This window comes from Bombus pyrosoma, linkage group LG12 (assembly GCF_014825855.1).
Source record: "Bombus pyrosoma isolate SC7728 linkage group LG12, ASM1482585v1, whole genome shotgun sequence".
Classification (NCBI taxonomy): domain Eukaryota; kingdom Metazoa; phylum Arthropoda; class Insecta; order Hymenoptera; family Apidae; genus Bombus; species Bombus pyrosoma.
Window position 1 is genome coordinate 1,027,641 of NC_057781.1, and position 24,939 is coordinate 1,052,579.

A 24,939-nucleotide genomic window follows, 5' to 3' on the forward strand; every position below is an offset into this window, starting at 1 on the left:
CCGGGGTTTTGCGGGATCTCTACCCCTTGAACGTCGCGTACATGTGTGCGGCAACTTTAAAACTCGGGAACAACTTCAGATGGTGCGGGAATAAAATATGATTCATTCCTCGCAGCGGGAAAGGCACGTAGGGTAAATCCTTGCTGCAGATTTGAGAAATCTCCGGATATAATTCTCCCGCTTTTCTTCCGCAGCTTCCACCCGCCCCCATGCCACGTTATTCTATCGCATTCTATCGTATTCTATTTTGCAAATGTATAATTTAGACATTGAACGAATATTTCGATGTAACCTAAAATTTTGTGCAGAAAACACGTGACTTCTATGTTAAAGATTATCTTCCTCACTTCCATTCCCGTGAAATATTATTCGCTTCAAATAAAATTTTCCATATTCGTGAACAGGTAAAAATCAAATTCACCAAAATTTCAATGTACTACGTGGCTTTATCTAAATCGTACAATTAAAATGTTCTTAAAATAATCCCGAATTCCTCTGAGCCAATTACTAAATCACGTAGGATTACGGCGTTAATACAACAGTCAAAGGGGAATGCCTTTTTAACGTGAAATTTAATTACGCATTATTCATCTTGCTGTCGTATCTGACAAGGTGGCGTAAAAGCCTCAACCGGATTTCGTCTTTGATGTACTTTTTCGCTTTTTCCTCGCCGCAAGTCCGGTGAAAGTTTCAACTTCCAAATCCGATCAAAAGCTTTACACGGATGTCAGCGCAGCTGGTGCTGTGCACGAAAGATTCCAGAACCTGTTCAGCAAAGTCGTTTAAGGAATTTATAAATTTTCGTCTTCTATGGCGATAAAATACCTACTTCATATAAAGCTTTACTGTCGATGCTATTAAGAGCGTGGAATTTAGAAACAAAGTGATTACTCTTCGATTACATCGACAAACATGTTTATCCAGATAAGATCAAGAGAAACGTTGATATAATGCGTAACAATTTCATCAACAGCTTATAATCAGACGAAACGATGGAAATCGTGTTAGATAACAAAGAAGCGGAATTCCTTTATAACGTATCTTCTACTGCACCGAAATGTCTTGTAATCACGCGAAGATGTCTAAAGATAAAGCATTTTATCAATTCATTCTTATCGCGCGCGACGAGAGCTACTCCCTCTGTAATAAACCGAAAGAATCTATCGGGAAAACTCGGAGTGAGTTTAAGAACGACCACGATCGTTGTCAATTATCGGGTGTACGTATATCTATCATATCTGGAAGAAACCGGGCAGACGAGTTAAATCGATTATAGTCAAGTCAGCCGTCCAAGATGCCTCTTGATAATTGAAAGATGCCTTCAATCAGCGATACCTGAAACCATCGATGAAGAAATCATCTCGCCGATGCTCTACGTTCGTTTCCATTGTTTTTCTTGGGTGAATTTCCTCGTTTATATATAGGGTGATTCGTTTTTAATTTATATATACAGTGCTCCTTCGAATAACGCGGTTTCGATTATACGCAGATCATTTTTCTTTTTGATAGATTTCTTTTTCTTTTTTTTTTTTTACACGTATTTCGAATCAATTTATTTAGCATATCTTTACAATTTCCCCCATCATGACGAATAAAAGAAGTAAAAAAGAAGAGATGCAACTTTGTTTGTGTGAACTAATTCCTCAAAAATTGCCGTTAGATACAAGAAGCAGTGGCACCGAGTTCAAACACATAACGAACCATTATGGAATTTGGAAAAGAAATCAAACAACCAGTATGTCTCCACGAACTACATAGCTACAGTTTCACCGCAGATATGCGTAAGAACAAATGAATTCTTATCGTTTCCATCTTCAAACAGTTTCTTAACTGTTTAAATTCAATGTTGCTGGTCAATGCATACTGCAATGATTTCAAAAAGGTAGATTGCATCAAATCTTACAGTGCCTTACAGTGAGGAATAGTACATGTTATGCACGTGCACTGGAAAAATATAAATGTGTTTATGTATATGTCGGGTTAGCGTTGGAATTTTGGGCGTTTGACGAATTTTCACTCAAATTGGCCATCGTGGTTATATATTCTAGCTGATCTTTATTGGTACAGATGTGATTATTACAAGAGTTAAGAAGTAATAGCGGCGATCGGACAAACGAGATGTCGATGACAATGAATTTAGATTCGATAACGAATCCACGGCCAGCGGGATGACGAATGCGATGTGATACACGATCCTGGTGTGACTTAACGTACAAGTAGAACTTATCTGCATGCACTGACCGGCAGTCCAAGTGGAACTGCCCTTATACACTTCTCTTCGTACCTCTCAGGTCAATCTTTGTTTTTAAGGAGAGCTATATAATTATTCCATACCTCACGTGATACGAACGTGGCTACGTTCAGTGACCCGTTATGTCACTTCGAGCCCAAGCCCACTGTCATAAACCTCGCGCATCCGTACTCGGATTAGAACATAAACAACTATTCCTCAGTTTTATTGTTTAAGTCCAGCTATAATAAAAAGTCTGGACTAAAGTATTGAGGACCTTCCCAAACGTTTCAAAAGAAAGGCCCCGGTGTCCTTTCATCTCCGACATATATATATGAGTATCTATGTACTTTACTTTTTATGGAAGGAAGGGCCTCCGCAACTACGCAGATTTCACTCTGCGCCCCTGCTCTTAACCCCTGCGGTCAAGGGAACACTGTATCAGAATCGAAAGAGTGGAGTTTATGGGACAACAAGATTGAAAAGTACCATCGAAATTGTCAGGTAGACGTTATTATTGGAATTTGTAAAATTTTATTCAAATGTGAATTCTGGTCAGCATCGACGACTATATACAAACGCAAAGAAAACAATGATGGTTAACAATAAATAATGGTAAAACCGTATAAAAGGAACTACCTAGCTGTCAGGGACAGAGTCGAATCGGTAATAATCCTTGTTTCGTTGTGCTACGGGCAATATGTTTGCGTCCCTATCACGATGGCTTGTTTATTATTCAAGCAAGAGAGAAAAACGAGAGGGAAACTGAGCAGTATCGAATGGATTTGCAAGTTAATTGCCAACCGTATACTCCATCATTGCTCTTTAAATAATAACATTGCCATGTTTCGTCGAAACAAGAATCGCGTCCAGAACAGAGAGAAATTCACGCGATTGTTTTTCAGAGAACAGGAACAAAGCGGCAAGAGTCGATCATTGACAGGTTAATTAATTACTAATTGGTTAATTAATATCTTCGATGGTAAGTAATTTTCCATCGAATAAAATGTAGAAACGAATGTTCATAAGCAAAATGCGGGCATTTCCATACATCTGTTCAATGTGTGTTTTACACATTTGTGCGAAAACGAGAAATAAAATACCAGGTATTCTCGCGTCAATTGTATACTCGTGGTTTAATCACGTTAATTTACCGCGAGCACCATTTAGCCGATCACATTTTTTCATTTCGATCTCAATGAATGATGCCACGCGTGTCGTAATCGCAAATACTTCCAGCATACAAGTGTGAATATTAACGAAATCAGCTTTGATTCTCGAATAATCCTAAACCCTCTTTCATTAGCACATCCGTTAATCCACGTTATCGCCATATGGGAAATTCAAAAAGTATCGTTATATACGAATTCCAGTGGATCGTTACGACGAACACTGACAAATATTTCGGTACAAAGCCGGTGAAAACGACTCACGGTCCGACAAATAGGTCCGTGAGAGATAAGTCGCCGGTTACAAGTGGATGGTTACGGAACAATGAATGCGGAAGGACGGTCAGAAAAGGTCAAAGCCTGGCTGGTATTGGCTTTCGAGCCAGCAGCCTGGTCAGTGTCCGTCCGGTGAAATACGTCCGCGAATACGAACGGCCGTCCATTTGTCGTTTGTCCGTGTCTCCCTGTTTCACCCCCGATGCTGGCCCATCCAGGCAGAGCACCTTCTCTCGGCCCCGACTACTACTCCACGACCTGGTTGTTCTCCATTTCTCAGCCGATCTAATTTAACGAGAATGCCTGCCATGCACACCTACGAAACCTCAGAAGAGGTACAGGAAAGATCTATCTAAACAAATGTGTTCTTTGACCTCATTTCTTGAGGATTTTAGAGGCGGTCACTGGTCACTTTAATTTTTAAATACTGTGGCTATATGACTGTACTTGTCATAAACAAAAATTTATAGAATACTTTAACATAGTTATAAATGAAGAATTAATATCGTCAAAATTTCAACGCAGCTTCAGCTTGCAGAAAATATATACGAAGTATAATATTTATTATTATAATAAACCGTTGAGGATGTAAATATATAATAATAATCTAAAAGCTGCTAAATTATTAATCGTCGTAATTGGAAAATCATTTTTGATAACATCGATAGAAATTGAGTATTATCGCCCAACCTTATTATATATCATCTTCTATGCAAGTTCATTTTTGCTTGATCCTTTGTAACCTAATAACCATAATAGATCGAGAAGTAACTTTTAGTTATTGTAACGTTATGAAACATCAAGGAATGACAATAGACCAACTTTTAAGTTTTATGTTTATTAAAATCACTGTGTATTTGGAACTGCAGAAACATTCCATATCTCAACATCACGATAATTTTTCTCTAAAATAACATAAAATAAAATAAAATATTAACCAACAATTCATAAATGTACTAAGACTTCAAAGGTTTAAAAATATAACTTCCTCCTTTTTTTGCTGAAGGACCAACATATTTTCACCCTCGTCCAAACAATAGCTCTCGTAAACCAGGGTCGGTAATATGTTAACGGTAGAACTTAGAGGCTGGAAATGGACAGTTAGGAAGATGGTAGAGTGAGAGAAGCTTTCGATGCCAAACGGAAAGTCCAACAAGCGTGGTGGCTTAGTGGCTGTTTCCCTCATCCAGGTCATTATTCATGGCCTCAGAGCTCTTTGCATTCGCGCATTAACTTGTCTACGCGACAATAGAAAAATAACCTTTGACGGTATCAGAATAAAGGCATGTTAAACTCGTTCGAGCATCACTTTCATACGATTCACTGGATTTCAGCTCCGAAACCTTTCAGGTTTACTTCGATCATATAAAATATTGACCAATGCTTCCTTGTGTGATATGTCGATATCACATAAAGAAAAGGGATAAATACGATCAAATTTATTACAGTCACCGAACGAATGTAATTCATAATCGCCGCGTTACACGCGAGATATACCACAAGTTTGTAATCCGATAATACGATTCGAACCTTAGTAAGAATTAAGTTCAACAAAGAATTTCCGTGAGCAACGTGGAGACAGTGACGTAATGTTTCTAGGCGCACGATAAATTGGATCGTTCTTCCTCAGAGACTCTATCTTGGTGCAAACTGACTTTTTTTTTCCTTCTTTTATCTCTGCTACTCTCGAAGCATGTCTGGGAAATGTACGGCCCTGGGAATCGTCCCGTCACTTCGAACTAGGAACGCTAACGATCCACCGCGTGCCGCTTGTTGTCCAACGTGAAAAGTAACACGGTAATCGTAAACGGCACCTCGCTGGAATCTAACCGTACTGCGCTTCTATTCCACGTAATTCGATCCCAACTTTCTGTTCCACTACCATAATAAATTTAATAAACAAAGAAATTTTAGTTTCTCGCATAATATCGATATAAACGTAAAAATCGAGGAACATACGATAGTAATTCTCCCTAATTAAGATAAGGTGTAGTACAAGTTACCACGTTAAAACATCAAAACGAATACTTCGCCCATGAAATTACAACGATAACAGTTTGCTATTTCAAGCGAAGTAACAAATAGAAAGTTACAGGCTAGAGCAGGTCAGGAAGAGTATATACAATAGCAGTAAGATTCAAGTGGAACAGTTTACGGAAACTCTCGGCGAACCAATCAGAAAATAAGATATAACGGTGTCGTTGCATGTATTATTCATAACGTCTTTTCGCCGACTATAACTACGGCCCGTTGAAAATTTAAACCGATTCATGAAAATACACTTTCGATCAAGTATTATCGTTGATTTGAACTAAGAGCATCATTTACGATAGTCGTATCATAATATCATTCCTGGAGCAACTGAGCTACAAAATCTATGTATTACGATTCCTTCGAATCAAACTTGTTTCTCAAAAAATATTATATTTATATAAATATAATATAAATTATAATATAATAATATAATATAAATTTTTCGAGTTTTCTAGAGGAAAATTCAAAATTTAGTATCATATTAAAATATCCCTTTTTAGTCAGCAAGTAGTTAGCTATAAAATTTAGAAAATCAGAGAAAAGAATGCATGGAGCTTTTTCCATGCAATCTTCATATCGGAGATGAACAAGTTCGCAGGCCAATACCCAATGGTCGGTACCAAGGTCTGAGAAAGAATTTGTCAAAGAAAGAATAAATCAAGGTATACCATAAAAGGAAGGTCTACTCTAATGGTCACCAGGCTACAGACTACAGGGTATAAAAGACAAAGCAAAAAGGTCAGTAGATGAAAGCGAGACGACAGAGGAAATAAGAGAAAGATGTCTGGCACGAAACGTATAGAGCTAGCAGCCTGCCGTGAAACACTCCATTCAATGGCGTTTGGTCCTCAGCTGGGGGTGGAAAGAAGTTCTTAGGATATGGGAGCAACGTGTGCAAGTTATACGATTCAACATTCGGTGCTCACAGCTCAAGCCGAGGTTTGCGGAGCAACCTCCATTTCCAACCACCTCCGGAAGGTCGGTCGAGGTAGGTCTGCGTTTGACGAGAATAAGAGGAACGTCAAAGTTAGCGGTTCTCAACCTAAGAAGCCGATATTGTTTTTCTGCGATTCTGCTTATTTTATTATCAATTGTGCTCAATTTCGTGAGTCACTGTATATTTAATCTCAATCAAGATACGTGACCATTCTTTATGTGATATATTCAAATTTCGACAGATTAAAACAGAATTAAAATAGAAGCTTTTATTCGACTGTTTCTCGTAACGTTAAATCGCTTACTCACACTAATTATAAAAGTATTCAAATGGCGTGCGCTACATCAGCAAAAACACAGCTGTTCGAAGAGATGTATCGAAGTACATAATCCATACACGTGGCGAACTGTGTTAAATGTCCCCGTCGATTCAAAAACTCGATACACATCGGAGGTTTACGCGGCTGATCTATAAAGGATTGGCGGGCTGTTTCGAGGATGTATCGTACGTAAAGTCTGGAACTATCACGTATTTTGCTCGAAGGTCGTACCGATATCCAATTACGGGATGTGTGTGATATGCACACAATATATGATCGACGCGTACGCAAACACACATGGATGATCTTACATAAGAACGTCATACTCTCACGCATTGCTTAGAGGACGCGTCACAACACCATAGCGAGAAGAAGAAATGCATACACATATGTCCGATCGAGGTAGAGTCACTTTAATTGTCAACTGGTTGTTAATCCACGTCAATTATCACAAACTTGTTTATCGCAATACTTTAGTTATATACGTGTGAACGTGTCAACTAGAACGGAATGACCTTGGAAACATTATCGAGTATAGCTACATAAGCGAATTAAATGACCTCCGAGTATATTGTATCGTATAAGCACATCGCTCGAAAGGATCGCGAAGCCAATTTTCCGGATTATAAGGGATAATTCTCTGAGATTAACTGGAATGGAACGAGGAACTTCTATAGAGTGTACATAATCAATGTTATAGGAAATTTTTATTATATATTCTGTTATGATTCTACTTTGTTTTATTTATACAAATGTATGTTTTTGGAATTTGAAATATAAGATAAATTTTTAAAAGAAAAATCTACTAACGGAGAATTAACCAGGAATTTACGTAAAACAGATGTTTACTTGTTTAACGAACGCGAAGATCTAAATATTGACTAAGACACAGCTTTTACCTAGAATTCTACCTTAAAATTGTTTCGGTGTTCGCAAACTGTGTACCTTTGAAAAGCTTACGTCAAACCACAATGTCCAGGTTGACTTAGGACCGACGAAGCTGCCCGAACGTGTCGAAATCAGCTGCCAATGTAAACTGCGTGCTTACGACGCTCGGTAAAGCTTTCTAACACGCCGCTGATTTTGTGAGAGAAAACAAACGCAGGCAGTACAGGATTTTAATCGAACTTTCCCGCCTTCGAAAGGAAAATTTATGGTCGGTTTAAAAGAGATTCATCGATCGTCTACACTCCACACCACCATCATAAATCATAAGAAAATTTACGGAAAATCAGAGAGTATCTAATGAAATGCCACGAAATCGCAGTAAAATTGCCTTTATCAATTTATGGATACCTTTGCCTTCATTTGATATTATGATTCGTTAGGTATCGAAGTTAAATGCAGGTTGAAATATAATTTAAGATTCTTCTAAAGATTTTCCGATATATAGGAACATAGAAAATATGCCTTGCCGTGTCTGCAAAGTCATTCAGTGCAAACGAAGCAGTACAACTACATTGTTTACGGTCTACGGTTTCTCTTCCCTTTACCACAAAGAGTCTTGGAACCTCCCGAAGTTATTCCATGTTTCCTTATCGTATAAAACGTTCGAGAAATCAAGGAGAAAAATGGTCCACCGGGTTTCGACGGTAATTCCTTCACAATTCTCTAACATCACAACCTTTTCCCTCCTCATCTTCATCCTCCAGCATCCTTTTTTCTCCTGCTTTCTCGCCTTTCGTTTTCTACCTTTTGGAAACACGACGGTTCGTTTCCTACCATAAAAAGAGCAGGTACGATTTTCGAGAGGATCGTGTATTCAGGAAACAACACTCTCTATCGAACGAAAGCGATATTACACGAATCGCCTAGTGTAATTTCCTTTAAAAATTAATAACGGAATAGGGTAAATATAGTATAGAATATAAAATAGGAGAAATATAAAATATAGAAAAATTTTATTTTCGGTATAATGAAATTTTGCAAATTATTAAATATTAAATAATATATAAAAGTTATCGGAATTTTCAGAGTTGATTAGATAAATGAAAGTCAGTAGGATGATTGGAATGGATTTATACAAATCAATTCCACGTGATAGCCGTGTAAATTCATCGGTACATCATTTAGTCGAAGTTTTTACATGACCATTTAGCGGAAGATATATGCATTCACATAAATGTATATACGTGTACTGTTGAAGGAAACATTCAACTTAATTTCACGGTCTACCATCTATCCGCAATAAATGAATTCGAGTCGCGTCAGTTTTTTTTTCACCGCATTACCTATATAGCACTCACGAATAGTTCTTACTCAAGATTAATGTCGTATTTGTTACGCTCGCAACGCGTATAATTTTATGTGCTAGAACTATAACTACTCCGTGATATTACTGTAACACATGATATCACTGAATATGTAACTGAGCTTATTACTTCAGCAGGCTAGTGTTTCAATATTAAAACCAAACTTAAAATTTACACATATATGAAAATTCCTCTTTACGATTACGTATTAATTGCAGGAATAACCGTATAATACGATGACTTTTTTTCTTTCAAAGTTTCACTTACATAACCTTCTTTGACTTCACATCTTTAGCTTACACAGAGACGCCAAAAATTCGAATCAATAAAATATTTTCCGATATCTTTTTTTCAAAATTCAATGTTAAAACGTTTTTATACGAGGCTCGAAACGATAGTGGGCGTCGATCCCAGACGATAATTGATGACATATACATACTTAGATAACCATCCAAAATGGAAGTAGCTGACGAGAAACTCATAAGTCCGCGTTTGATATGTGACTCACCGTGTCTAGGTTGAATAGACTCGAGACCTTCTTCAGGAACCCGTCCTGTGACTTCTTCTTTCTTCTGGTGGTCATCCTTCTCGCGCCCAATCGATCGCCGTTTGATGTAAATTAATCCAATTAATCCAGACACTTCAGGCAGCGTCGAGCCACATATTTTTCTCGTGGAACTCGGAAAACACTTTACCGAAACAAGAAGCAGAGTTTATGACAAAATCGATCCGTTTTGTACGATCTGTTTATGCGAGAGGAATCGTGGCAAAAGTAAAATTCGTCTCTCAAATTATTAAAAATCTATCGTAAAATATACGTAATAAAAGTTAAAATGATATATTATTTCTGTTGCGTATATCTATTTATTCCACAAACTTCAAGCCCAAATTCTTTACTGCGGTATTTCATTTTCGTGTAGATATTGATTCAAAGCTAATAGGTTACACTATATTTAGACTGCCGTAAATATATAACATAGTATGCAATTAGAAATGATTGGGTTTCGATAATATTGTATCCTTTCCCCTGCAAAAGGTTCTGCACGAAAGTTTATCGTACTAGTGCAACGTGAAAGTGTCTCGACCACTTGAAAACTCAATCTAACGAGGAAACACGAGACCCGTTGCATAGACCGGTAATTTTATATGCGTCAAATACATCATAGATTCGAAATCGCGATTACAGCGACACTGAGTCGTATTATAACTCCCCTAGCGGCCTATTTCCTGCGAGCCCGTGCCGCATTTATATCTCACGCAAGTGCAACCTAATTGATAAAAGCCAGGGACATAGGCCCGTCCTACTTAGATCGGTTAACCCGAATCGCTTGGCAAATAACGCGGGAAACTATTTCTCTATGATTGTAACGTGTTATTGCTGAACCTTATGTAATATGTAATCAGTAGCGTCGATAAATCGTCGCGTATGTACAAACACGTAAGGTATGCAAACTCATAAAAGTTCTCATACGAATGGAATGGAACGAAAACAGTCTACTTAATACGTATATTTGTTATAGAAAAAACATTTAAAAAGAAATAAAAACTAAATTATCTATAGAACGTATAATTAATTCTTTACTTATAAATTATCGCTTAAATAAAACCAACAGAGTTTAAATTTTAACGATAAAATGGCTCGATCATTCGAATCGCGCGCCATCTGTTTTGAAATCGATCGAAATCGATTTCCGATATTCATGAAAGAAACGACGCATAAAGGAGAAGAAACAGATGCTACTACGATTTCTTCTGAATTATAGAGTTTACAAATGCCGAACAACTTACGCTATCGCGTATTCCGAAAAGCTAAGTATGAGAAAAAGTTAGTAGATGCTCTGTAAAGAGAATGCACTCTTCAGTTCGACCGGTAAACTGCACGCCCTGAGCGATCGATCAGTGAAAGTATGGAGTACAAAGTGGTACACAATCCTCGTCTGACTTGATATCTGCCGATATGTGTAATTCACATATTTTTCCGAGCACAAGGCAAAAAGCGATTCTATGTTCACACAAAAACCATGTACATATGTATAAAAGGTTCCCTCTTTACATAGTAGGCATGTACAATGCTACACATTCGTATACTACGTGTGTGTACACACGAGTACGCTTATATTGTAAACAGGTTGTCCGTCCGTCTCACTCTAGTGCGCGCTAAGCGTACTCCTGTCCAGCGTACCGTGACGAATGACGACGCGGATAAGGAAACTCACGATTGCGGGCCTCCGATTTCCACGTGGACATGCGCTTCACGCACACACTATTGGTCGTTATTCGTTCATCTTTGCGAAGAACTAAAAATCTTGAATTACTTTTAGCACGAACGCCTCATTCAAAAAGAAAGCAGCAATGAAACGTCAAACATATACTGAGAAACGAAATGTACTGTTATACCTGGCGTCCTTCGCGCGTATCGCTTATTCGTCACATAATGGCAAGAAACGTAACATAGATTTTCAACTATTTAGTTTCTAAGAATATCTTTAGTTCGATTCGCGTGTCGTTATATACGAAGAATGATGCCCGCTAAAAACAAAAAACATTCAAATTTCCCAATTGCCACGTGTTCCCGCCGCACTGCCCGCCAAAAAAATTTAGAAATGAAACCTCCTATTTAGACACGCAAACGTCACTTTACCTTAGGAATGAAGATCACTGATTCACACAGAGCACATTAAGGCAATAACGAGCAAACGCATTTACCTACACGAACACTGCACTCTTATCCAGCGTTAGTTGAAAATCACCACGTATCAGGACGCCCCTGCACGTACGATTCTCGCATTCCATGAGAAACACGGACGCACTCACACAGACATGAAACAGGTTGCTCCTCGCTCATCCGTTTCACTCCAGAACGAATTTCTACCGCCAAGCGGACCACGATATTTTCTCGAGCCAGCACGTAGGGCGAACGAAGAAACAAAGGACGGGATTGAACGCAAATGTCAATATGTACACTACAGCTTTTTCACCAGATAAACGGATTGCATTCCTCGTACGTACAGGTACCTTCGCATTCACCTCTTTTCTTTATTTATTCGTGCCTAATGACTTCTTTCCTTTTTCGTTCGTGCTCCGTACATATGTCTTAAAATCAACACCGGTGGCGCGACAGAGGTTAGAAATTGTACTCCAGCAAAGTCTATCGGAATGTTGTCAAACGATGAACGCCAGATGTTTCGGCGTTTCTCGGGCGAGTCAATTTCCGCAATAGTTCGTACAGGTTTGCGTGACACGGTTATACGGCTGTGCTATAACTCCGATTAAAATCACTGACGCACCGGTTGGGAGGTTAGGTCGCTACGGACGCCTCCTCCTCCGCCTCTCTGGCCGCTTTCTCTCTCTCACTCTTCGATTACGAATGCACTCGCAGAAGGAACGCGCGGCGTCGGACCAACGAAACGTTTTTCCCGCCACGTGATATACGTACAATCTCCGCGATACCGATCGAACACAGCCAGTTAGAAATCAAACGACCGACCGAAAATAGTATGACCGTGTACGCAAAGAAGTGAAACGTCAAGAGCCCCCGTACGCTTTACCGAGCTGGCCGTGGACGGGCCTCTTTGCTTGCTGACGTCATCGCTCGCCCGCCGGCATGAACTTCGTTGCACGCACGGAGAGTGCCGAGCCGAATACCACCGGATTTGCACGAACTTGCACGATCGTCCTCGTCAGAACTGTGAGTTGGGCGTTATCCAAATATATCAACTTTTATTCCAATTATTATTTTTCAACCTGTATAAAGTAGATTTTGTTCGTTTTTAATCAACGTTTATTTTACTAACATGCGTTCCAAATAAATAACTGCTACATTAAAACTCGTCAAATACAATAACAAAATTTAATTACAACATTCCATTGTTTCCGATTTCGAATTGCTTTTAACCAAAATTTATTTGAGGTAAATTATATTTTAGTAAATTCGAGTTTATATATTATTAAACTATTAATAATTTGATAAAATTACTTCTGCTTTTAAAACATTTTTCGAATGTATATGTTCTTAGAAACAATAAGTGTTGTTTTAGTTATAATTGAGTTAATAAATTTTTATTCCATTAGCGCAGATTTGTATTTCTGTGCGAGTTGATGTCTCATAATTTTTTATCCACTATTTCGAATAAAAAGTGGCCAACTCTACACGAAAGTACTCGCGTTCTCTACCGCGTGCCTCTCGTTCTCCTTCTCGTTTCCTCTTATATTTCCCTTCCTCTCGCCCAGAATGTACTAACCATACAAAAGACGTTCGTTTCTTCGGCGACGCTGCACCGTTTCGTGCCAGGCCGATCGCGCGAGGTCGTGCGGCTTTTTCGTGATTGGGGGAAGTTGAGGTAGATAGGAAGATATCGCTTCGGGCACTGTCGTAATGATAGACACTTTACATGAATTTCGGGAGCTACCTGTTTGATTACGCTCTTGCCTATCGTCATTGTACATCGACTAAATATTTTTCTTGATATTTCTATACCGAAATTATAATTGTGTAGTATATAAATTGTTAAAACAGATTATCGAAATGAATAAAACACTACGATAGACTTACTTATAAAAATAAAGTTTTAAAGATTCAGAAATTCTTAACATTCCAAGCAGTCGAGATGTCGCAATCCGATAGAAAAAGCGTTGTCTTGTTTGGGAAGTAAAAGTGTAATTAAATGCGTTTGCGTTCGTGGAAATGCTTCTTTCGCTTTCAACGACTCCCATAATTGGTGAAAAGTTCTGTTATCGCTATTCCATCAGGTTCGATGGAATTTAAATGGAACTACTCGTCTCCAGGAATCCACGAGTTCGAAGTCGACTCCGAAGACCATGTGACACAGTCTGCGAATCAGGAAACTCGTTTCAATCTAATCTCTAAAAAAAAAATGTGATTCTTGTTTGACTCAGCGCACACGTTCGGAGGTAGACGAATTCCTTCTCAATAAAAATGTTCGTACAGAATAGGATCTTCTCGGATTCTTCCAACTCTTTTTCGTAGACTTTGATAAAAAAAAAAGATCAAATACCCGATCTGAACGCACAATAACCGCATCCGAGCTGTAGAAGAAACCAGTTTTTTTCTATGAACCGTCACTTTGAAATCCAACGACCTAGGATTAGATATGTTTACAGGAGTACAGATGCATCGTGATTTTGTTTCAATGCATCACCGTTTTCATATGTCTGAATGGATATGAAAAAAGTAGCAACCCTCCGGCTTTTTAACGACTACTTGAACTCTTTCTAATCATTCGCGAAAAATAAATATGCTTAAAGGCCGAAAGCGGTCAACGCATTCATATCTGACGATCCTTTTCTCTCGAATGCCCCGAGCTATGTGACCTGGAAACTTGAACGAAACCTTTAGAATTTCCAGAGAGGCAATTTCACCGATGGTGTATCTTGCGTGCTGCCGTATGCAACTGTGCCACCGACACGCGGAGTACGTTGCGGAACAATGGCAACGCTTAATGCCGTCTGACTGACTGCAATTTGCATTTCTCTAACCGGCATCTCTGCCTCTGCGAATAGGCCCCGCCGAAATCGCGTCGATGCATCGAAGCCCGCTTAATGTTTCCGTAATGCTCCGCTATGCATTCCTTTGAACCGATTTCCGACCAAAACTACATTCTAACCGAAAATTGCGTAGAAACGGGTACAACTTCCGTTCTGAAAATTGGCCGGCTGAATATTGATTTGATGATACATGTATGTAGGTACCTTTATTATTTTGCTTGCGAAGGATCAATATAATTTTTCAATTCAATACGTCAAATGTGGTAAAGATTAAAAGATTTTTCCGAGATAACTAAGTAAAGAGATCAAGAAGTGATGATACGATTGACTCGTCGATGACTTGAGATATTGGACATCTCAAATCTGAAGCCTGCTGGCATGAAACTTTCACTTAATACTTTCTTCGCAATCTTTGTAAATGTGTTAATTTGTAACATAGAATTCGTATTACTAAATTAATAAAATATTAATGTACAGGTGAAACACAATATAATTGGAATTAGAACTATAAGTGACACCTATGTGTTGTAGCAGTTATATTCTGCAAACTCTGTCGATAAGCTGTTTAAAGTTCATCAAGCTTTGTTGTACAGTACCTTTTGCAAAGATAGGAATTGGAAACTAACTGTAACTAATTATAAACCTACGCAATATTAGCGTTTCATAAAGTACGCCATTCTTAAAAAATGATTTATTTTACATTAACTTCACAATTGCAGTTCGTAACTTTGTATAGTATCAAATTTGCATTCTAAACGATCATTTGTGTGAAAAAAAAAAAAAAAAAAATGGGAGAATGGAAGGATTGTGAGAAAAAAACAATACCAATGCAAAACAATTGATTTCATGTTTTATTGCGTCGAACATAATGGAATCCAAAGGAAAATGCCGAAGAGGATGCTGGAGCTTAATTAGCGTATGTCGAGGACTGAACGTCACGAGATCCATTTCTTTCTCGTATTTTTCAGAATTTTGTTTGTCTGCGGTTGAATCTCAGCAGTCTCCGCCTTCCGTATGACCCTAGTAATGAGAGAAAAAAAAACACACACACAGAGAAGGATAGGAAGTTAGCTGCCGAACACCCTAGGCCCTAGGCTAATCTCTTATAACTGGAGTGGCTCATTTGCAGCGGGAGTCGCAATGCTCATCGAGGAATAAAAAAAGGACCGAAGAAAAAGGGATAAGTAGAGAGTAATGCGTATACGAGAAAAGGGCAGGCAGTAAATAAGGGAGAAAGAAAGCGGAGATAAAGCTGGGCAGGAGACTGAGTTAAGGTAATTGGCACCAAGCCCTTTTTCCCGTGTTAGTAACCGCGATACATCGAGAGAAGGGAATTTTGAAGTCATTTAATATCTTGAACAAGAACGAAGCCCCTCTGCTGGAATAATAAATGCGTCGTGTATTTATATACGAAGCCATTACTCCAAGAGTCGCAAAAGCCTCGTCGAGTTTCCTTATTTAATATTTACAAGACGTTAAACGTTTAACATTCATTAGAAAATAACGACCTCCTTGTTAAGTGAAAATTATTAGATTGTTAACACGAAGAGAGTTTAAATATTGAAGTAAAATGAAATAGCCTGGAAAAACGAATCGTTTTAACGCCTGACGAACCGCAAACTTTTTACACCGATGAAAGAAGGTTTTAGCGATCTCTGGGCAAACTTTGACACCTACTCGTTACAATGCAATCATGCATCGGACAATATGTTCGGCTTGTCCATGGTGCATTACATTCATTCTCATAAAAGCGATTTCATTCGGATTCGGTATAACTCAACGTGGCAATTCGGTGTGCACGAGCATTCTACATTTCTCACAGGAACTTACGTCCGCAAATCGTGGCGAGATTTCGTTTGACGTATTTTAGCAGTGGAAACCTTTCGACGAACGTCCTTTATCGTAGATAAAGGGAATTATTTAAGATCCATATGGCGAGATTTTGTAATATTTTATAAAAGATAATTTCGTGATAACAGAGTCGATGCTACTAAATTTCACGTTAAAAGGATGAAACGATGAAGAAAGGTTTGTCTGAACGATTTATCTTAAGAGAATTTTCATGAAGCGAAGAGAAGAAGAATCTCGACACAAAATTGTCCGTCGTGAACGAAGGAAAAGGGAAGAGCGATCTGCTTTGTATCGTTACAAAAGAGAATAAAGCCGGCTGGAGGATGGCGTAGTGGGTGACATATTGTGAATATTTGAAACAAGTAGATGGGAGTCGAAATAGATCCTCTCTAGAGAAGACGCTATTGAAAAACGGTATACGTTGTTCGTTCGAGGGTTTGTATCAGAAACCATCGATCAGAACTTACCTCTTCGAGATATTCTTGAACGGTGTATAGATTTCGAATATTGAAATTTAAAAAACGTCATTGGTTTAAATATAAATCTCCTCTGGAGCCTTTAAACCGTTTCATAAAAATTTAGAAGTAATTTAATTACATTAAGTACATTAAACAAATGAAACTTTCATAAAATCTTGAATAAATATTTACGCCAAGAAATTGATTTAAAGTTACAATTAGTAGCTCGGCTCTAACGAATGAAACTGATCAAACAATAAAATCGATTAGTCACTTGTTCCCGTGAATGTTCCGACACAGTTAGCAAATCTTCTTTCGGAAATAAATCTCGGAGAAGCATTACGCGAATGGGCGAGTAGTCAAACTCCTTAACAAAGAGTTTCCTTACAGAGCACGCAGTCTATAGCAGTATCAAGGTTTAACGAATCTTTTTAAATTCACGGAGCGCGTCCCCTAACCATTTGGTCTCGCAGTTTTCTTCAGTTTCCTTCCTCTTACTCTTTATCCATACTACCACAGCTTTTCCACTCTCGTAGTCCAAGCCTGTATCGGCGTATCAGCAAGGGGCGTAACCCTAAGGCAAGAGTAAACCCGATTAGACGGTACACTAAATCTCATTCGACCAGCCTTCATTGTTAAGTGCTTCTACCGTCTTTCATTCCTCGTAAAAAGCGTTCCATGGTTGCCGCCATGCGACGCTCTGTCTCGCGGAAATATTCTCGTATTTCAGTTCTCCCAGAAACTTTTATACCGTCTGACTCTTTTGTTGTATGGTAGTCGATATTAACGGACATTAGCCATGGTCGAATTAATAAACTTTAATTAAACGATTATTTTATCAATTACGAATCTCTCATTTAGGATTTTCATATTACGTGTACCAATATTTCTAATAAATTAAACGATTTTATCTTAAAATTTTTCTTTAAAAACTCCAATGTATATAAGAACAATAGTCAGGTGTAATAATTTAGTATATTCAATGATCGCATCACGTTAATGAATTTACCAATAAACATGGTAATGTATCAATATGTGTACCGATGTTTGAAAAATGTGGATATGAATACCGCTGATTTTAGCGCTACGATAGGATAGCATTGGTTATTATCTAAGACGTACACGAGAGATTTCCCGGATTGATAAAGATTTTCATAAGTACTAGCACAACATCGACTAATCGTTAGTACTTAACGGGGAACGTTGCAACCCTGATGCACTAGTCGTTGAAACCATCGTATCATTAAAAACCGCAACGCCCTTAACCCTTTCGCTTCGGGTGCCGCTTATAGGCGGCGACCACGCGACGATCGGCATCCCATATTTCAGGCATACACCAGTGCCATCTGTAGTCAATAATATATTTTTTCGTTACCGGCAGAACATTTTCTGTTGATTTTATTGATATATTGGATTAATCGCTTCTTAAAAGTTACTTTTCATATTGGAGCAAAGATTGTTTCATTATTGTTTTATTCAGCACAGTTGTTATTTAAGACTTAGGAAAACATTTATACAGCAATCATGCCACTGTGCGCATTTGTGCGCGAAAGGGTTAATAACGAAGAGATAAACTGCAAGTTGCAGCTACGTAACCAGGTGGTAAGAGTTCGAACCGTATGTATCACTGTCATGTAAATTGGTTTCATTCTCTCCGCGTACTCTCTTTCACCGTTACATGTTCCTGCTGTTTAATCGTTTCTGTGCTACCCTTGCCGATACCACTGGGAACGTTACGTGATATATGCGGCAAATACGACTTCCTCTGCCGAAAATACGTTTTCGTACATCGAACCATTTAAATTCAATTATCGTTCTTCAAAATATAGTAAATACCATCCGAAAATGAATAATTATAGACCACATCATTTTTACTATCAAATGTATAATTTTCTTGTTAATTTTGTTAAAACATGGACAAAATTCGACAAACATTTACTACAGTCTCATTAGGCCTTTTAAGTTAGAATAGAATAACACAACTAAAAAATTAACAAGATATGATAAATTAAAAAGAACAATTGAACTAGTAGTGAGATATAGGTAGTAGAGTAGAGTAATTAAAGCGCATGATAACAGAAGAAAAGAAAGAATAAAGCAGCATGCTTAGAGCAAAAGCAAAGCAACGTTGGTAGTTGTAAGCGATGAATGCTCACCTGGTCCCCGTCGTGTCCTTGCCAGCTGTCGTGACTCTGCAATGGAAGGAATAATATGAGTACGAATTGTAAAGTTGTGTTCTATTAACGTATTAAAGAAAATAGTACATGGAAAAACTTTGTTCGAGTAACTGTATGTATCTCATTCTTGTTCCATATGAAAAAGAGAAGAAAATATCGTTGGAGATTGCAATATCGGTATATACTTCAGCGGGCAGGCATTACTGCCAAATTTCGCAGTGTGTTCATGCCAAATGTTCTGAAATGTTTTTTATTTGCGGTAGGACAAAGAGTTGGCGTGGTATCCACCTGTGAACCGACCACATCGTCATCCAATTTTCCACTCCACTATCTCATCCCTACAGAGATTTATATCCCGAAATTTAGTCTATGATCATTCGCGTGATTGCATCTACGAAAAAAGCCGAGAGAAACGAACTGCATTGTCAACGAGAGGAAAAATTTAATCAAATCACTCTTTTTTCCAATTCGTAAAAATAAATTGACATTTGGGGACAAACAACAATATAATAAATACAAATGAATATATTCAATATTTTATAATATATTTTTCTAAAAATTAAAGAAAGCAATTATTATCAACAGAATTCGTTTCGCTATTAAAAACAGCTTTTTCCCGTGTTATTTCAATTACACGTGTTATAATAGGTAATCCTTTTTTCTATTCAGATAAACATGATTTTACTCGGAAGGTCGTAATTCTATTACGATTCATTAAATCGGTGTAAATAATATCAGAAACCATATAGACACCTATTTTATCGGATGTGGAGGTCGACCAATACCGGAAGTATAGACGGCGGTCGCTGAGTTAATGTTCAACCGCCTTGTTAGATTTATGGTGGCAATATAGGCGTCGCGGAACACGTTGAGCATAGCGTCCGTGTGCCACAAACAGATTCAACCTAGCATTCATTATGATACATATCCGATATGTGTTGAGAATTTTCAAAGATTTCATATGGTGTATTACGTTTTAACGTACAACTTTCACAAGATTTAAACTCATAGTCAAGATATTAGGATGATAATTTATGACAGCAAATGTGAGAAATATAGTAATAAATTAAGCAAACTGCACGGAATAAATGTAAAAGATATGAGTAGTTGAAGAAGTACACTGGAAAGACCGGAAACTTTGGATACCTTAAGAGCCGAAAGATCCGGAGGACTCTGAGGACCGCGCAGACCCCAAGGATACCGAAGTACTCAAAGATCCCGAAACTTCTGAACACTCATCTGGAAGCTTCAAGATCCCGGAGGCTTCGCTGAACCTTGTATGGATTAGGTGAAATTCTGCGTGCATTACGTGATATACATTACTGAATTTTTATTAGATTCTTTAAAAGCTTCCGTATCACGATCGTATACATATTTACTGTCACTAATATCGAACTACAAAAATTTAGCATCGTTTGTGTTGTATAATATCTCACATGTTGGGAAATATAGAATCACTGCAGTTTATGTTGAATTAGACGGATATGGAGTATATCGGAGAATATTGAGTCTCGCGATTTCGAATTACCTCTGCCGTGTTTACTAACTACTGGTATCAGATCCTATTATTTCGAACGATTAATATATAACAAGCTTACGTACAAAACAACTTCTATTAGTTATTAGTAATATCTATTAATAATTTTTACATTATTATTATTAAGCAAGCAGAATATGACAAATCTGAGTACCTTGTAATAGGTAAAGATCTTTTCTTTTTATGCTATCAATTTGCATTAAAGAGAAGAGCACAGATTCGGTAAAGCGTGTAAGCTGACGATAACGTATCGCATCCAAACGTGCAAGGTGTAGTGAACGCGATACAGATACGCCGAGGAAATTATTCCCATGATGAGGGTTGCTACCTCTCAACCAGTTAGTATCAAAATCCCATTACAAGACGGAAGCCGTGCCTCGAGCGAATTCGATGGCTTATTCGGATAATACCGATATCAATTTCATGTTGTTGAGAAAAAGAAACAGACGTATGAACTTATCCATGTTATCGCGAAATGTCGAATTCGAAGCAACCGAAAAGTTATACGGGTGAGAGTACACACGACGATCGTTAACAGTACTACATTACTATCATGATGTATATTTATTCTGCTATTTACGTAACAGAATATGCCTTGCTTATATTATCTTCTTCTCTCTGATCATTAAGCACGACAGAATAAATATCTAAAAATGAGGAAGACAAAAGAGGAGAAAATTACGGATCTAGCGCAGCGGTTGCGTACGTTGACAACGGAAAATTTGATCGTTTAACAGAGGTAAACATCGCACAAAACTTAAGTTAAAGGTTAAAGCGTTCGGAGAGGAAATCGAGAAACATTGACCTTCAACTTTATTGTTGCGAGTCTATTTATTCAGAGCCATTCCATTATTAATTTATAAAAGCAGTATATTTCTATTTGCAACATTAGGTTGTATATAAATATGGCAAATATATAATGAAAATCGCAGTCAGATGTAGGTATTGCATATGTTGATATTTAGCACAAGATATTTAAATCAAAATATCACATTATTATTACGTTTTAATTTACACGATAAATTACAAATTCAAATTTAATTAAAGTCATTAAGTGGCGAACAAATAAACAAGTGGACAACATTAACTAGACTTTGTAGGATATCCTTTTGGTCATTATACTTTTAGCAGATGGGTTTACAAAGACAATCCTTTCCGGCCAAACTTAATTGCAAAGTTCCTAATTGAGAAAATTGGTACATTCGTAACTTTCGACAGCCACGGGGATGATACCTGAGCTAACAACGTTCCGAACTTTTCTCGTTTACGATTAACTTTATCCACGGAATGCCTTGCTTTAATTGCAAAGATCTTATGTACATTGCGCTTCATCTTTGTCGCCTAATTTTATTGGCATCTGCTGAATTTATTCCAATTAAATCGATTCGATTAATACTAATATACAAATCTTCCCTGGATCATAAATTCTATAATTTGGTGCATGAAGTTACAATTGAAGTTACAGCAATTCCGTACTATCGTCAAGTAATAAAAGAATAAAAAAAGGTAAGAAGTTGGACGTGGGTCTCATTTTTCATCATTGAAGGAACAACTTCCTGCTCTCCTTTATGTAACATATAATAGTTTTCGAGTGGCATAGCAGCAGATACCTACGCAGCGTCATCGTTCGAAGATATAAAAAAAAGCACTTACTTTTTAACGACTTCCCTTTTTACATTTTATTGACGCCCTTCTATCCTTGGTCGTTCGATTTTTAACCTGAGACTTATAAACCTGCATGCTTCAAGTAACAAACGAAACTTATCCCTCCGTCGTCTTTTTAATATTTTCATCGTTCGAAGGTCGCCAATAATCCTACGATATACCGAATAAAAGAAATATATGCATATATTGTATCGATAAATTGCAGAGAAACGACACAACGTATTGTATGATAAGTTTAAATACAAAAAATATGTATAAAAATGTTCTAATGACAAAATTACGTTACGCAGGAAGTCGTTTCCCTTGGCGAAAAATCGCAAAGATTTATCGCTAATAAAAGGTGCGATGACTTTACCAAACGGTCGAACTTTGCAGAGTCATTTTACTCCCTAAACTTGAGTTACCGTAGCTAAAAAAAATACGTATCTATTATTTTCGGCTGTTTTTCAAGCCTACAAAGTTTTATTCAAATCGTAACCGAATCGTTCGCTACTTTTTTTTTGTAAGGAATGTGAACAGATTCTCGGAAATAGCTAAACTTACGACGTACTTTGCTAAGTTCTAAGACCACTATTTAACGACTAAGGGAACTAGATCGACAACGGAGCATTAAAACGGACCGATACGGTAGAGATTTGTTTCTATTAGATACTATTTGCAGCAACGAAGTCATCAGCAACGACCGAAAAACTTTTTATCACCTCGAAAACATGTTGGCACTTCTGTTCATTCACTTTGGAATGTTTAGGATTGCATAGAGATAAAAAGTTTCTTAGCCGTCGCTTTTGGCATATTCGATACGCGAGAAGTTTCTCAAGCAAGAATTTCACCTTTGAATTTCGCTATACGAGTTGGGTATCGTGATACGAAAGTTTTGTAGCTTCTTCTTATAATGAAGTTCAGCTTCTATAGGCGTTTAATCTCGTTCGAATCCATTTAACTCGAAACAATTTTCGTTTATTTATGGATATAAGAAAGTCATAAAAGAAAATAGTAGTCACGTAAAATTATAGATAAAATATAGCGTTCATTAACTTTATACGATCTTTTACGAGACTCAGACTGAAGCAGTACATCTGCGCGACAATATAATAATTTCGAGAACCTTTCAACACTCGTGACACATCGAGCTTATACCAAGGTATAAATTTTGCTGTAGTATTAAATACCATACAAGCCCGGATCTCAGGTACGAAATTGTCACGTTGATCTGAGCCCGTTTCATTCGTTGGATGTATTCTAAACTAGTCGTAACAAATAAGAAGTCCTCGTAGAAGAAGTTCCTTAGCATCTAGGAATTCTGCCTTATCTCGTAATACCAATCTTATGCGGAATCGCAGGTAAGACCGAATATTTTGGAGTGTTCGTGATTTTCAAAATGTTAAGAACAACGCACCTCTGAAATTTTGTATGGCCCCATTAAACACCTTCCAGAATGTTATACTTATTCAAAAGTTCTAAATTATTCCCAAACAAATATGTCTTCCGCTAATATCGACGATTAAAAAGTTATTATTTGTCACAGAACAAGACAAGTTCTTCTATTCAAAATTCAACAACATCGATTGGGATATCGCTAACCAGCCAAGCGATCAGAAATTGTTACAATTTGTAATAACTGCTTGTCAGTAGCTACAGAACTTCTGGAGAACAATTTATTTCGTAAAAAATGAATAAAGCCATCTGGTCACGTGAGGGGCCATAGAGCAATTGCTCCCGTGTTGTTACGACGATGGGATTACAGAGGTAATGCGAAGCTCGCAAGAAAACAGAACTGAAGTGTCCAAGGGGAACGAGAAATTCGCAAGACCTCGTAAATTCAGTTTTACAAGGACCTTCAGGAAGTTTCCACGCGGCCGAGAATCTCGCGTGATCCAGTATGGTTGGCCAACGATGCGACCGCTTAATTATGAACACGCGGCAATAATTAATTGAGGTGGCAACCACGCCTCACGGCAAACATAGGATTGTCCGCCGAGGTCGTGAGACCACTACTCTCGACCTCTTCCTTCCTGCAAATTATTAACGGTCCTGTCTCGTTGCGACCACCCCCTCTTGTCCTTCTCTGCTTCTTAATTATATAAGTCGCCGCAGCGTCACTCGGAACTTCTGTCGTTGAACGACTTGGGATCGCTTAGACGTTATAATTGGAACGCATGAGGGTGATCGACGTTATCGATCTATTATATAACGAGGTCTACTTCAAGTTCGCCCGATAATTATGTGGAACGCTTTTATCAAGAATACGACGTCGTAAAGTTATTCGAATAAGAGAGAAGAAGGAAACGTTTCTGGTTTTTGAAAATCAATTCAGTGGATCGCGTCAATATGGTGAAAAAATTGGTACAGCAGAATGATTTAATTTCTGGATTAATCAACCTTCTTAGTTCTCAAATTTTTAAGTATTCAAATGTCCAACTTAAGAAAAGAAAAACAAATTTTTCTAAACGTTATATGTGCTATCGAGAAATATTTGTTTCATGGGAAACACTCTAAGCGAAGCATTGTGTTGCATCGATATGATGAAAA

At 37.8% G+C, this 24,939-nt stretch overlaps 1 protein-coding gene across 23 annotated transcripts in view; it reads right to left on the reverse strand.

The window, feature by feature from the left end:
* LOC122573521 (disks large 1 tumor suppressor protein) overlaps positions 1-24,939 on the reverse strand; it is a 533,282-nt gene that overhangs the window by 121,252 nt on the left and 387,091 nt on the right. For all 23 annotated transcript variants that reach the window (XM_043739984.1, XM_043739982.1, XM_043739987.1 and 20 more), the window contains one exon: positions 19,188-19,223. In XM_043739984.1, coding sequence (XP_043595919.1) covers positions 19,188-19,223 — 36 coding nt within the window. The remainder of the gene's footprint in view (positions 1-19,187; positions 19,224-24,939) is intronic.